General features: G+C 45.6%; 1 protein-coding gene and 1 long non-coding RNA gene across 5 annotated transcripts in view; one reads left to right on the forward strand and one right to left on the reverse strand.

Annotated features, from left to right (window-relative positions):
- The window catches only part of VAMP4 (vesicle associated membrane protein 4), a 25,457-nt gene extending 15,314 nt beyond the window's left edge, over positions 1-10,143 (forward strand). For 2 of the 4 annotated variants that reach the window (XM_083446576.1, XM_083446577.1), the window contains exons 5-8: positions 779-879; positions 3,316-3,395; positions 4,619-4,670; positions 8,436-9,212. In XM_083446576.1, the coding sequence (XP_083302702.1) occupies positions 779-879; positions 3,316-3,395; positions 4,619-4,670; positions 8,436-8,464 (262 nt within the window). In that variant the 3' untranslated portion in view covers positions 8,465-9,212. Of the gene's footprint in view, positions 1-778; positions 880-3,315; positions 3,396-4,618; positions 7,308-7,498 lie in introns of all 4 variants that reach the window. The other 2 variants (XR_014512670.1, XM_083446578.1) reach the window with 2 other exon arrangements.
- On the reverse strand, positions 9,500-13,330 carry LOC310680216. Its single transcript, XR_014512697.1, has 2 exons — positions 11,672-13,330; positions 9,500-11,567 (listed from the first exon to the last, which is right to left on the reverse strand). It is a non-coding gene; the product is annotated as an uncharacterized lncRNA (long non-coding RNA).
- Positions 13,331-16,203: the final 2,873 nt, after the last annotated feature.

Below are 16,203 nucleotides of genomic sequence, written 5' to 3' on the forward strand. Positions count from 1 at the left end.
CTTTCATTTTAAATTTTAAATGTTTTAATAGCTTGTTTGCTAGTTTCATTTTTTAATTGGTATTTTTAAAAATGTTTTACACACACACACACAGTGTGTGTGACTGGTAGGAATACATCCATTTCCCTCAATTCTGTGTCTCATTTTGTTTGAAAGCTGCCTGTTCTTCGTGTACTAGGTGGGTATGAATGCAAAGTGGGGGTGGGGGTGGGGTGGAGAGTGTGTGTGTTCTCAATGACTTTGATGCCACAACTTTCTCAAGTTTTCATTTAAAATTGTGTTGCAATTTTTCTGGAATTCTTCAGTGTGCTAGGGCTTCCAGTAACTCTTAAATTCAAAATGCAGTATGACCCAAAGCCATGTTATAAAGTCTGTGAGGATATAAATGTAGCATAAAAATGACAGCCAATGTAGTGTACTTTTGTTTTTGAGACCAATATTTTGATGTATGCTCTATTCATGTTTACTTAGAAGTTTCACAGTCAATTAAATGAGATGTATCTTAAAGTTTGCATGCTTAAGACTGCTACTTTCAATTCAAGTCTTGCCTTAGCCATTACTTCATGGGTAGCCTTGGGCAACCCAGTTCTTGAAAAAAATATTTGGAAAACCACACATGAACACTTCATTCTTAAGAGAATCATAATTTTTAAAGCCCATTCAAATCTTTACATATGCTACTTTGCATTTGAATCCAATAATCAACTGCATTTGCTACCACTTGTGACAAATCATTGGGTAATATGATTCTTCCTCCACACCCTGCTCTGTTTTCCAGTGTCCAAAACCAGGTTGATGAAGTTATTGATGTCATGCAAGAAAACATCACCAAGGTGATAGAAAGGGGAGAACGACTAGATGACTTGCAGGATAAGTCAGGTAGGAATAGTTGGGCCTCTTTTTTCCCCTTGCAGCCTCAGAAGAGAGTCCTCAAGAGTACTAAGTCCAGTGTGTTGTGAGCTCTGTGCATAGTCTGAGAATATCCCAAACATGATCACCGATGAGTGTTTGCTTTCCCCCCTATGCCAGGAGTTGCTTAACATTTAGGATTTTTGAGGGAGTGCTGTGGGTGCCAATCCCTCTTGAGAGAAGAGAGAAAGAGTATGCATACATGCTGCACTTTTCCCAGGGATCTGAGAAAACGTTGGATCCAGTAGAATTAATCTGAGCCTTGAAAAGAAGTGGGAGAGACCTGCTATCTGCTCTTCAAGGGAGACGGTAGCAGCCACTTCATGACAGTTTGTGTGTGACTCAGGTGCTTTGTTGGTGCCAGGGAAGGAGATCAAGGGTCTCATTGTGCCCGTGGGCACCACGTTGGCATCCCCTGCCTAGAACACAAACCTGAAAGACTCCTAAAATGTTCTGGCAACTAGAGATTTAAAAGGTTCTTGCTGTCCTGCATACAGAATCCATCCTTACCAAAAATATTTCTAAACCATTCAATCTTAGAATAATTAATTATACAAAATAAGTACATTTCTTTTCCTTAGTCTTTATAATTATATTCCTAATATTGAATTTAGTTTCTTTTGTATGTTACACACAGTCCCAATATATATATTTACTTACTAATGCAATAGTCCTTTTTAGATGTAACATAAATAAGTTTCAATCTTGTTCATTCCCAGACCACTGTTCTCTGGCACAGCCATGAGATGGAAATCAAAAGCTTCTGCTTTTATAATAACCAGAGTTCCTTGTTACTACCAAACTCAGGAAAGCTGTAGTGGGTTAAACTATGCTTAGTCCAAACAAGCCAGGATTGAACTATAGTTTATTATCCTGGCTTGTTCACTGACTATAATTTTAATCTAACCAGTTTCCCCAAGTTCAGATAAAACACAGAACCCTGGTTAGTTTTAAAAGGTTTTGGCTCTCCTCATCGCTCCACTGGGGGTGGGGGGGGGGTGGAGTACATAAGCCCAACGCACATTCACATGACATTAAGTGATGGGTGAGGAAACTTTTCCAGCTGGCAAACTAAATCCCAGCCTTTCTCACCCACCCATGGGCCATTTTGCCATTGGGTGATAAGTTCAAAGGGGCCTGCTGTCAGTGCTTATCAAATGGCTTTTCACTGCATGCTAGAGCCTTTGAAGGTGCACTTTTAACACCAAACAGTTGATTGGTGCTGATAGTGCACCTTTAAGGGTTCTTGCTGCTGTGAGCCCTGCTTGCAAATGAACAATTGCTCTCTCATTCTGACCTCTGCAGTCCTAACTTGTCCCACACGTGATATTTCATATTACATTAGGTAGGAGACATGTGGAAGCAGTTTGGGGAAAATAGCCTTGTAAGCCGAACTAGTTTACCATTGCATCTTAACTCACCCAGTGTGTGGTTTAAATCTTAATAGCAAACTACCTGACTGCCCTTTACGAATGTTTTGAAAGTTCCCAAGCGCTGCTGTCATTTTTACCTCAAAATGTTACTGTCTTAATGATGTGGTAGATGCGGTCTCTAGGCAGACCCACCCGCCCGTCAGGATGTACATTATGTCACTTGAGTGATGTTCCCAGCCTTTTTCCATCCCATTGCTTACTCTTGTTAACTTGAGGGTCTTTCCCATTGCATGCCTGGAGAAGATAAAGAGGCAGGTCCTTTGTGTACACAGGCCCTCTTGTGTGATCTGCCTAGTTATGCAGAGATACAGGCTTGCATATCCTGGCTTGGATGTACATCAGAGGACCATTTCCTGTCCCTTCGTAGCAGAGTGCTGCAGGCTAGATAACTTGTATCATTTGTACTTCTGCCACTTTGATGTTTGCTTCTTCCTGCACAGCAAGGGCTCATTTGTTAATGAACATATTGTATTACAATTTCCAAACACAGAAAACTTAAGTAATTATGTGGGTGGAAGGGGAGCCTTAAATCAATTTGTATGAACCACAATGTTGGCTGCATTCCTAATGTTCTTCTTTTAGAAACAAATCACATGGAATTCACTGTACCTCTGCAAGAATACCTGATCATTACCTCTTTGCATATGCTTGCATGTCTAAATACAGACATGCATGCTAGGATGGAAAGCTTTCTCACTTGTATTGCAGCAGGTTCAGTTCATGAGGAAGCCAGTGTCGCGTTGTGGTTAGAGTGTTGGACTAGGATCTGGGAGACGGAAGGGATCAAATCTCCACTTGGCCGTTAAGCTCACTGGGTGGCCCTGGAGTCAGTCGCTGCCTCTCAGCCTAACCTGCCTCACAGGGTTGTCAAAGGGATTAGGTGAGGAGGGGGGCATCATTGAGCTTCTTGGAGGAAAAGGTGGGATATAAATGTGATGAATAATAAAAAATAAATGTTCTCTTTCTGGCACAGAGAGCTTATCTGACAATGCAACAGCTTTTAGCAGCCGATCCAAGCAGCTCCGACGGCAAATGTGGTGGCGAGGCTGCAAGGTGAGGTCCCAGAGAGGAATTAATTTGTTGACTTTTTAAAAAAGCAGACCTATTAAGGTCACAAGGGCAGAGTTAACGTGTGTGAACATGAAGTGTATACACAATATTGGGAATTGAGTGCTAACACTTTCCCCCACACTGCAGTTAAGAATGGGCTGTGTTTGCCACAGGAGGCCAGATTCTTTCTTCCATCCTTTTTCCTAAGTAGTCAGATTAGATCAGACATGTTCAACTGGTTGACCACGATCGACTGGTCGATCACCAGAGTGATCCTGGTCGATCGCAGGATTAAATAAAGTGGGCAAGGAATGTCGCCGCAGGGAAGGCTGGGCTGGGCGGCAAGCGCAAGGAATGTTGTCTGGCCCAGCCTTCACAAGGGTAGCCCCGCTGCTGGATCCCTCCGCAGCCGCTGGGAAGGCAGGGTTGGGGGCTATTTCTTGCTTGCTGCCCGGCCTTCACTGCTGCAGTGGTGGCCCCAGCACTGGGTCCCGCAGGGAAGGCCAGGCCAGGTAACGTTCCTTGCGCTTGCCGCTCAGCCCGGCCTTCACTGCTGCAGCGGAGGCCCTGACTCTGGGTTCCTCCGACACCGCTGGAAAGGCCAGGCAGCAAACACGAGGAATGTCACTTGCCCCCCCCCCCCCCCCCGCGCTGAGTCCCGCTGCCACTGGGAAGGTTGGAACAGGCAGCAAGCACAAAGAATGTCACCCACTGGGTCTTCGTGGTGGCAGGGGGGGAAGGAGGGAGGGCAGGCATTATTGGGATCTGCCTCCACCTTCCACACACCACACCACGCAAGATCCTCGTCCCTCCAATGACAACGGGTAGATTATTGCCAGTTTTTTTATACTGGGAGTAGATCACAGTTTCTTGGACGTTGGACGTGCCTGGATCAGATCAATGTAGGTTGGCACCTATGGGGACATGTGTGGGTCTGGGTGCACACTCTGAAGACTGGTGTTTTTTACTCCAGTAAAAAAGTTTGATGAGCTTCATGGCTGAATTACCTCCAGATTCTTTACCCACTCTGCTACAGTGTCCACGTTATGCCGATATTTTGAAAATGTGGATGGAAGATATGACTGGAGGCATTTTGAGTTGTTCAGCTGATTCTGCAAGCTTTCACCATTATTGTGAAGAAAGGAGTCATACTAGCTTGGTTTAAATAAGTCTCTGCAGGCAATAAGGAAGTAATGTCTTGGCTTGGCTTGTGTTTCCTTCTGCAGATGAAGGTAATTGTGGCTTTGGTTGCTGTTGGTGTCCTGCTAGTGATTATTGGTAAGTGCTTTCTGAAGTTCTTTGTTGTAAAAATTCTGTGAAGTGGCAAGATGTAGAACAAATAGACATCCTTGAATTGCAGCCTTAAGAGAAATCATACTTTCAGGCTTTGGGGACTCAGCTTCCTCCTCCCCTTCAGCCTAGGATAAGCAGCACAAAGCAAAAAGAGTCACTTACCATTTAAAACATGGGTAGGCAAACTAAGGCCCGGCGGCCAGATCCGGCCCAATCGCCTTCTGAATCAGGCCCACAGACGGTCCAGGAATCAGCATGTTTTTACATGAGTAGAAGGTGTCCTTTTATTTAAAATGCATCTCTGGGTTATTTGTGGGGCATAGGAATTCATTCACCCCCCCCCAAAAAAATATAGTCCGGCCCCCAACAAGGTCTGAGGGACAGTGGACCGGCCCCCTGCTGAAAAAGTTTGCTGACCCCTGATTTAAAGAGGCTTTAATCACCACAGCAAAAGAACAGAGCAGCCATTCTCGGAATGAAGGTGTTCCCAATTAACGTTTCCACCCACTTCCCCCCCATGTCATTTCCACGCCACTGTGCTTTTTGTGTAGCCAACTTTTCTGCTCTACGTGACCTTGGACTGATAGGCTGGAGATAGTCTGTTAGCTCTCTCTCTTCCAGTTCTTCTTCACCCCAGCTTTTGTCTTCAGAACTATGCCCCTCTGCAAACCACTGCTCCAAATCTATACTGCTCCACTGCTTCTGGGCAGCTTCAGGATCCTGGTCAGGAGCAGGGGGAGGGAGAGGCTCTCACCATTCCTCATCAGAGCAGAACTCCTCAGCCTGGTCTCTGACACATACACTACTTCAGGTCTTCTTGCTTGGGCTAATGGATGACGTACTATTGAGTTGTTAGCTTAGGAGTTGCCCAGAATATTGCCATTAACTTTTGAGTGCCCCTAGCACTAGAGGATTGTGGGATTGAAATAGCTTTAATGTTTGTGGGCCCTTTTTAAGAAGAAATCAATATAATCTAACCAAAATTGAGCATTTCTAAGATTGATTTTAATTGGAGAGATTTAAACAGGAACTCAGTAATTCTTTATAGTTTAGAACATGGTGGCAATTCCTTTGTCACAAGAGTGTTGTACTTTATGCACACCTACAGGAAAACTTGAAAGTGTTGTTGATGTGATGGAGATTGGGAGCTAGCTCCCTGTCTGTGGGAGGATAAAGGAATGGATAGTCTAGGTACCATGGCTTTCTGTTGTTTATGAATCCAAAACGTGGAAGACTCAAAACAGAATTCGACATGGGACTCTATGCATTTTCCAATTAGGGATGAGTTGATTTTATCATCTCAAGAATGGGAGCCAACTTCAAGTCCTGAAGATAGGACATTATTTTCCATCTCAGCACAATGTGAAAAAAGCAATCACCAGATTCTGGAAGTTGGTGGTGCTTTTGGATACCAGAAAACTTCCATAAGAAAATGGAAGTCTTTTCCAAATGATAGCAAAAAGAAACACAAACTTTGCAAAGAAAATGCAACCTAAGAAGAAGCAATGCAAAAAAACTAATTTGAGGAGCATATTGCAGGAAGGCATTCTGAAGAACTGAGACAAATTATGCTGATTAGCAAATTATCAACAAATTAAAAATTAACACTGGCTGGTATCAAACTGAGAAATTGCTCAATCTTCTACAAATATGCATGTGTCTTTGTATCCAAGGACTGGAAGGTGGCCAGTGTAACCATTTTGAAGAAGGATCCAGGGAAAGGATGAAGGGAATTGCAGCCTGGCTTTGAGCCAGGTTTGCTACTGAGGTGCATGACGAGAGCAGGGCCAGGAGTTGTCCCATTCATGACATTCCAGAAGCCAGATACATTTGGTGTCTGTGCAGGCAGTAAACACAGCTTTCCCAAAAGATCAGCCACACACTGCCAAGGGAGTTTCTTGCTTCCTGCTCACATGTACTTGAAGGGTGTGAGCTGGAAGACATGCCTGCTCTTCTTAAAAGTGGGATAACTGAGAGATGATATTCGTGGAAAATCCCATCTGCTTTGACTTGAGGGTTGGAAAGAGATGGAAACAGGATGTTCGGTAAAGCAATTTTGGCGGGAAATAAACTTCCCCCCTTCCAGACTCCAGCTGAGATGGTAAGAATTTTTCCTTTCAAGGGAATAGATAATGTTCTTAAAAACCGAGCCTATTATGAAAACTTTATATTACTGCAAAAATGTCCACTTAGTTGTCCTATCCCAGTTGGATCACTATTTGGGAAATGCATATGTTGTGCCAAAACTAAGGGGTGTCGGCTTTGAATGCTGAGGAATACCAGGGATTGTGTTAACGTAGCCAGCCATGTTATTTATTTATTTATCCAGTCAATCAGTCACTTTATTTTTATCTTTATTTGTCTAAACATGTCTAAACCACCCTTCGGCTGAGGATCACAGGGGGATTTACAATATAAAAAACATAAAAATACATAACATATTAAGAAACAAGAAACAATTAAAAAATAAAAGGCTGGGATAAGAGGAATGTTTTTGCCTGGTGCCTAGAGATATGTAACAAAGGCACCACATAAGCAGCCTTGGGGAGAGTATTTCACAAATGGGGAGCCACTGCAGAAAAGGCTCTCATGGAGGCTCTTGAAGAAGGGCAGTTCACACAGGTAGAGACAGTCCTTGAGGCATTGTGGTCCTGAACTGAGGTCAAAACCAGCACCTTGAATTGCACCTGGAAACTAATCGGCAGCCAGTGCAGTTGGGTCAGGGTTGGTGTTCAATTCTACAACTGTCTTGCACCAGTGAGTAACCTGATCACCAAATTCTGCACCAGCTGAAGTTTCCAAGCCATCTTCAGAATCAGCCTTATGTACAAAGCATTGCAGTAATCCAGCCTAGAGGTTACCAGAGCATAGGCAACAGAAGTTAGGCTATTCCTGTCCAGATAGAGGTGCGGCTGGGCTAACAACTGAAGCTGATGGAAGGCACTCTGCGCCTCTGAGGCCAAATGAGCCTCAAGTGACCGCAAGGAATCCAGAAGTTTCCCCAAGCTACATCCTGCTCCTTCAGAGGGAGTGGACCCCTCTGAAGAGGAGGCATCCTCCCCTACACCCGGTCTTGGGAACCGTCCACTAAGAGTGCTTCAGTCTTACTTGGATTGAGCTTCAGTTCATTGGCCCTCATCCAGTCCATTACTGAGGTAAGACCACAGTCTAGCACATCCACTGCTACATCTGCAGGTGTAAAGGAGTAGAGCTGAGTGTCATCAGCATATTGTTGACAATGTACTCCAAAACTCTAGATGACCCCACTCAGCGGTTTCATGTAGATGTTAGACAGCATGGGGGATAAAACCAAGCCCTGAGGAGCCCCACACTGAAGGCCCCACAGGGCCCAAGCATCACCCTCTGGACATGTCCCTACAAGTAGAACCGGAAACACCGTAAAGTGGTGCCACCCACCCATAACTTGGACCTCTGCTCCATGTTCAATGGTACTGAAGGTCACTGAGAGGTCAGGGAGAATTAGCAAGGACACAACTCCCCACCCTCAAGTCCGCCCTGATTCTGTGCTGAGTACCCCCTGCTGGGTGAGACCAAAGCCCCTTTCTCACCCACCCAGGCGTCAGTGATACATTTGTTGCACAAATGGCATTCTTAGAAGGGTGTTGTGGATTGAGATTGGCGCTGGGTCACTGCTGAGACAAGAGTCTTAAATATGTAGAGCCCAAGCTGGTTGGTTGACAATTCATTTTGTGTGTGTTTTTAAAGATGCCTCTTTTCTGTCTTTTACAGTTCCCCTCATCCTCAAATACCACACTTGACTTGCTGGTGGACATTGTGGTGGCTTCAGGATGACAGCATAGGAGGCAGCTGTGTGACTTCTGTGGAACATAATATGTATATAGCTTTGAAGTGTGTCCCCCCTTCTCCCTTGGAGGCACCAGAAAGAGCATTCAGAGGATCCAGCAAATCATCCTTTTCCGCCAAGAACTCATTCTAGTGTCAGTATCTAATCCAAACCCCCCATTCTTGCTCCCTGGAAGGAAGCTCAGTTTGGAGTCAGATACTTATTGCTAACTGGTAATGATGTTATTTATAATTTACAGAATTTCTTATTACTTCTGACAGAGGACAATGGAGGAAGAATAAGGGAGGGATGCAGTGTATAAACTCTATATCATTGTTTAGAGACATATTTAGATGAATAACTGTGAAGATGCCACTTTCTCATATTTAAAAAACCACGATTTTGCAAGGAGACTTTCTGTACTTGTTAAGGGACCCAGAAGCTCCATGTTCTCGCTGTTGCTTATGGATGTGACATAAAAGCATTCCAGTAAAAAAACTATTTTTAACTGTAACTATGTAGCTCCTAGTAAATTATTGAAGAAAAGGAAACACTGTTTACTTGAATGAAGACACACAAAAGAAAAGGAGACACCTTTTGGTCTGTGCAAGCGCAACCCAAACCATGCATGTGTTTTGCTGCCAAATAATTAAGAGTAAGCAAGTTTACATGCCTCCTTTTAAAAAAGGGGGTCAGACTGTTTACGTTTCAACCGTTTTTAGGGGGGAAAATAGTCTCCTACCTATACCTTAGTATACTTGGCTAGTCAGATGCAAGTAAGTTCAGGTTAAGAATAAGTGAGGAGGTTGACATTTAAACTTCATTCACCCGACATCTGGTCTGACTTTTTACCAAAACGTGAGGAGCAGCTTTGAGACTTCCAGGGACTTCCAAGTTTTTCTTTTCGTTTTAGGCACAGGACAACTGCACCAAAATGACTACATAAAGACAGGTTATAAATTATGTTACTATAACATAATAAGTGTCTGTTCACATCTACTCCTCTGGGTATTTATTTATTTATTTGAATAGATATAGATACAGATATAGATAATATAGATGCACATACACACGCACACTACTTAGTTATAAAATGCACCCACACCCATCCTACCTGGTAGTATTAGGCCCTCCCTGCCAATGATGCAGGTGCAAGGCAGTGGGGAGCAGCAGCAAGATGTGGCGCTGGCGCTGTGTGTGTCACACCACAGACTAGCCTGCTGCCCTCAGGTGCCCTGGTATGTTCAATGTTTCCAGACCCAGAATCGACTTTTAACCCGAACATGCCTTTGAGGACCCATTTCTTAATCTCTTGCCATGTATTTGCATGGGGGTGGTGCTCCTGTCGTGGCCCCCCTTGGGTCAGGCTTCAGCCCACCAGATGCAAGATCAGGGCAGCAGATGATGATACATTGCCAATGTTAGTCAGAGTCATCAGTTAGTGCAGGAGCAAAAAGGGAGGGATACCATTGCCCAGGACAGTGCAGCTTAGGTTTAACGAAGGTCAGACTAAGCAGGGCTTCTGGCTTTAAGACAGATGAGGTATGGAGATTGAGCTTTTTGTTCAGTCTGCAGCCTTTTTGCAACAATGCACTTAAAACATTTTAAATTACTAGCTTGAATTCCAGGGGACTGAATACCCGTGAAATAAAGCGAGGTGAAGAAAAGAAGCATGCCTTCTCTTTGAGGAACTACTTGAGACTGGTTCTTTATGTGGTGACACTTCTTTTCAGTATTATTTGCATTTCTAGGCAAAAGCTACAGATTGCATTTTAGCTGGCTGAAGAAGAGCCTTTGTTAAACAAATGTTTGCTACAAGTTGAGTCTGTGCGTGCCTCTGCAGCCTAAGCACAGAACTAAGCACAACTAAGTTCAGTAACGCCTTTTTCCAAGTAAGCGTGCATGGGACTTCAGTTTTAAAAACAATTGGTGTTAAAATATTTTTATATTTTTTACAGTTTTTCGCCAAAAGAAATTAGGCTAATGAATCGTTTTACCTTTTGATTTTTGTATCTTGCGGGCTGCTCTGCAAAAATGAGCTGTCACAGGGGCTTCTACACTACCTAGAGATTTGCAGTTTTGTGAGAATTCTCTGGGAGAGCTATTGTTATATTTATTAGTTGCTTTTCCACAAAGGTGGAACAACTTTAGAAACAAGCATTAGGAACAAGTGTAGAAACAAGAATGAAAGCAATGATAATATGTACAAAAGAGCAGATCCAGCTCAGCCCACTCCACAAAAAATTAGCAGAAAAATAAAGCCCCAAAGCCTGGTTTTTGCCTGACATTAAAAACAGTGATGTTGCCAGGCAATTTTACCTGGAGAGAGCATTCTCGAAATGGGGAGTCACCACTGAAAAGGCCTGTTCCCATGTGACCACCTTCTTGCCTTTCCTGGCAGAGGTTAGTATTGCAAACTGTTTAAGGGGAAGGAGTACAAATCTCAGGACCTGGGTGGCAGCCTATTTTCTGCTTGACTTGAGAGCATTAGCCGTTTGGTTCGCCCTCTGATGCCATTCACCCGGCCCCACACCAAGGCACCTGCACGTGGGGCTGAGCTTCAGGAAAGCTGCCAACTCAAGCTGGGACAGTTGTACAAAAGGGGGAGCATTGTTTCCACTGGCCTTTGAAACACTTGTTGTTGAGTGGTAATTTGTACTTGCAGTCTTAAAAGAAGAAGAAATAAATCCACCCATTTTGGCGTAAGTAGTACAGTCTCCAGGTAGCACAGCATGACCTAATTCTGGCTTTCTACTGAGAAAAAAAATCTGGTTTAAGTGGAATTAACTTCCAAGCACAACTGTAACTTGAGGACTTTGTCACCTTTCTGCTTTTTAAAATTGAAATTCCGAAGCCAAATATGCAAATAATTTCACTATGAAGAGGAAACAGTAATTAGTAGTGGAGTGTTTCAGATCCTTCCTGTTGTGCATATGAATATTGTGCATATTATTGTGCATATTGTGCATAGGGAATCAGGCAACAGTCTGTTTTCCCAAGTACAGTACAGATGAAGTTAGAAAAAGAAGAGAAGTCACATCGATCCTCTTTGTGGGTTTCTATAGCTGAAATTAGTTCTATCATAGAATCATAGAAGAGTTGGAAGAGACCACAAGGGCCATAGAGTCCAACCCCCTGCCAAGCAGGAAACACCATCAGAGCACTCCTGACTATACATTACATTCTATACTAAATCCTAGAAAAGAAATATTGCCCCTGTATTTTGCAGGCAATAAGTATAGAGAGATTAACATGCCTGCAAATAATGCAAAATGTTGTTTATGTAATTATTTATTTTTGGAGCTGGTTTTACATTCTGAATTTGTCTTCTGTCAATGAGCTATACTTTCAGTTATACTAAGAACTGATGTAACAAAGTTGTTTTAAAAATGTGAAGCTGTTCACGCTCTCCACACCGCATGATAATATAATTTTATCGGCTGGTGTGGGGTGACTTCAGCCCTGCTTTCTGCAGGGACCGGCTGTGTGGTCAAGTTCTCCATGGGGAAGTTGGTTGCACAGCCCATTCAGCTGCTTCTCCACTGTCCCCACACTTGATGCCACCTGTTATGTCAGGTGTAGGGCAGGTTTGGGGAAAACAGCCTTGTGGGCCAAGATAGGATGGGCCTGGCTACATGTGGCCCAGGACTGAAAGTTCCCCACTGCTACTCTAAACCCCTCATAGAGTGTTCCCTCTAAATGTAAAAGCCCTTGGTTCTTTACTTTTCCCTCTTTGGGGAAGAGTGGCATATTAGTATTGCAATCCAGTCCGTGGCCTGTTGACACTCCCTCCATGGGAGCATGTCAGTCTGAATAGGGTCCAGTATTGCTCACTCTGGCTGGCAGAAGCTCTCCAAGGTCTCCAGACACAGGTCTTTCCCAGCCTTCCTACCTGGGCCACCAGGGATTGAGCCTGGGTCTTCCTACCTGCTCCATGCATGAGCTTGGCCACTGAGCCACGGCCATTGCTTTGCCTTGGACAAGTGATGTGTGGCAGATTATATCCCCAGTAAAGGACTGGTGTGAAAACAGCCAAGTCCTGTCCATTTCTGAAAGGGAAAGAGAGAAATAATAAATGATTATTCTGTGCACTGCTGTAATTTGTATAATTTGGTATTCTTGTGATCAGAATACTGAGTTGCAAAAAGATAATAGTGAAACGCTGCTAAAGATACAATCATATATATATGGCAGATTATGTTTGTGAGTGTGTATGAGTGAGTGAGAGAAAGAGAATGAGAAGCTTTTCATTTATTGGATGTCATTTCTGGTTTCTGCTACTGATTTTAGCAAGTGGGGACTTGCAGGTTTGGCTATAAATTAACAATAAACTTTCTGTGATACCATTTACTGATGTGACGTGAGTGTGGCAAGAACTTGAATTTTTTGTGGATAATCTTCTTGAGAACATTGGTGCATCACGTATGGAGTGTGTTGTGTAGGTGAATATTTACATGGTGTGTAGCAAGCAGTGTCTGGTTAGGGAGCTGTGTGGAGGTTATAGGAGAAGGCAAAACCAGCATTTTAGGTTAGTGTGGTAGACTAGCAGACTGCAGCCTTTGGGATGGATGGGATTTCTAGGGAAATATCTGGAATTCCAAGTGGCTCAGAATAAAGCATGTCAGGCCTTGCATTCAACATCCCTGTATAGCTTCCATTCAGTTGAGGATGCAACTCAGGCCCCAGAGCTTTGAGGCTTGGCAGTTACAGTAGTTAAACTGGGCACCCGACTGCATGGCCCGCTGGGTCCAGGGCCCTTATGTTAGCAGGGACTAGATTTTGAATTGGGAACTAATAATAATAATAATAGTTGAATTTATATACAGTGGTACCTCGGGTTAAGAACTTACCGTATTTGTCGCTCTATAAGACGCACCAGCCTACAAGAGGTACCTAGTTTTTGAAGGAGGAAAACAAGAAAAAAAATATTCTGAATCTCAGAAGCCAGAACAGCAAGAGGGATCGCTGCGCAGTGAAAGCAGCAATCCCTCTTGCTGTTCTGGCTTCTGGGATAGCTGCGCAGCCTGCATTCGTGCCATAAGACGCACACACATTTCCCCTTACTTTTTAGGAGGGAAAAAGTGAGTCTTATAGAGCAAAAAATACAGTAATTCATTCTGGAGGTCTGTTCTTAACCTGAAACTGTTCTTAACCTGAAGCACCACTTTAGCTAATGGGGCCTCCTGCTGCCGCTGCGCCGCCGCTGCACGATTTCTGTTCTCATCCTGAAGCAAAGTTCTTAACCCGAGGTACTATTTCTGGGTTAGTGGAGTCTGTAACATGTAGCGTATGTAACCTGAAGCGTATGTGACCCGAGGTACCACTGTATTGCCCTATACCTGGAGGTCTCAGGGCAGTTCACAGAACAAAATCAAAATATAAAACCACAAAAGATATAATCAAAATAAAAACAATCCAATACAACCCCCCCAGGAGATATTTTAAAGGGGCATAGGATGTCAATCAAATCAACCAAAGGCCTGGTTATAAAGGAACGTTTTTGTCTGGTGCCTAAAGGTATATAATGAAGGTGCCAGGCGAACTTCCCTGGGGAGAGCATTCCACAGACGGGGAGCCACTACAGAGAAGGCCTGTTCTTGTGTTGCCACCCTCCGGACCTCTTGAGGAGGCGGCACACAAAGAAGGGCCTCTGAAGATTATCTCATAGTCGGGTAGGTTGATATGGAAAGAGGCAGTCCTTGAGGTATTGTACTCCTGAGCCATTTAAGGCTTTATAGGTCAAAGCCAGCACTTTGAATTGGGCCTGGAAACTACCGTATTTTTCGCCCTATAGGACGCACTTTTTCCCCTCCAAAAATGAAGGGGAAATCTGGGTGCGTCCTATGGGGCGAATGCAGGCTTCGCGGACCTCTCCGCTAGCAGCGGGAACGCTCCCGCTGCTGGCGGAGACGTGCCTGTATGCCGAAGCCTGCGCGCGCTGAGCTCAGCGCGCCCAGGCTTCGCGGACCTCTCCGCTAGCAGCGGGAGCGCTCCCGCTGCTGGCGGAGAGGTGCCTGCATGCCGAAGCCTGCGGGCGCTGAGCTCAGCGCGCCCAGGCTTCGCGGACCTCTCCGCTAGCAGCGGGAGCGCTCCTGCTGCTGGCGGAGAGGTGCCTGCATGCCGAAGCCTGCGCGCGCTGAGCTCAGCGCGCCCAGGCTTCGCGGACCTCTCCGCTAGCAGCGGGAGCGCTCCCGCTGCTGGCGGAGAGGTGCCTGCATGCCGAAGCCTGCGCGCGCTGAGCTCAGCACGCCCAGGCTTCGCGGACCTCTCCGCTAGCAGCGGGAGCGCTCCCGCTGCTGGCGGAGAGGTGCCTGCATGCCGAAGCCTGCGCGCGCTGAGCTCAGCGCGCCCAGGCTTCGCGGACCTCTCCGCCAGCAGCGGGAGCGCTCCCGCTGCTGGCGGAGGGGTGCCTGCATGCTGAAGCCTGCGCGCGCTGAGCTCAGCGCGTCCAGGCTTCGCGGACCTCTCCGCCAGCAGCGGGAGTGCTCCCGCTGCTGGCGGAGAGGTGCCTGCATGCTGAAGCCTGCGCGCGCTGAGCTCAGCGCGTCCAGGCTTCGCGGACCTCTCCGCAAGCAGCGGGAGCCAGCACTGGGCTCCCACGGCTTGCAGAGAGCTGCCTGTTTGGGGGCTGGGGTCGGGGGAAGCTCGGGCTTCCCCAACCCCGCGCCTGGGGGGGAAATAATTTTTTTCCTTTATTTCCCCCCCAAAAAACTAGGTGCGCCTTATGGGACGGTGCGTCCTATAGGGCGAAAAATACGGTAATTGGTAGTCAGTGCAGTCTGACCAGAATCAGTTAAATATTCTCAAACCGTCTTGCTCCAGTGAGCAACCTGGCCACTGAATTCTGCACTAGCAGAAGTTTTTGAACAATATTCAGAGGCAGCCCTACGTAGAACGCATTGCAGTAATCTAACCTTGAGGTTACCAGAGCATGGACAACAGTAGTTAGGCTATCCCTGTCCAGATAAGGACGTTGCTGGGCCACCAGCCAAAGCTGGTGGAAGGCACTCCAGGCCAATGAGGCCACCTGTGCCTCGAGCAACAGAAAAGGATCTAAGCTATGAGTACCCCCAAGCTACGAACCTGCCCCTTCAGAGGAACTGTAACCCCATCAAGAGCAGGCAGCCTTCCAGCCCATCCGGTCTAGGGAACCACCCACTAACCGTGCCTCAGCCTGATCTGGATTGAGTTTAAGTTTGTTGGCTCTCATCCAGTCCATTATCAAGGCATTTCCACTGCCTCACCTGCAGATGTAAAGGAGAAATAGAGCTGAGTGTCATCACCATACTGCTGACGTACTCCAAAGCTCTGAATAGCCCCACCCAGCGGTTTCATGTAGATGTTGAACAACATGGGAGATAGGATTGAGCCCTGCGGAAGCCCACACTGAAGGTTCCACAGGGCTGAAAAGCATTCCCCAAGGAACAGCCTCTGGGAAAGACCATCCGAGTAGGACTGGAACCACTGCAAAGCGGTGCCACCCACCCCTAGTTCGGAGAATCACTCCAGTAGGATAACATGGTCAATGGTATTGAAAGCTGCTGAGAGGTCGAAAAGAATTAACAGGGACATGTTTCCCTTATCTCTGTCTCGACAGAGGTCATCATACAGGGCGACCAAAGCAGTTTCTGTGCCCAAACCAGGCCTAAACCCTGATTGAAATGGATCCAGAAAATCAGTTTCTTCCAAAAGTGCCTGGATCTGGTCTGCGAC

This window comes from Podarcis tiliguerta (assembly GCF_965153285.1).
Source record: "Podarcis tiliguerta genome assembly, chromosome: 6".
Classification (NCBI taxonomy): domain Eukaryota; kingdom Metazoa; phylum Chordata; class Lepidosauria; order Squamata; family Lacertidae; genus Podarcis; species Podarcis tiliguerta.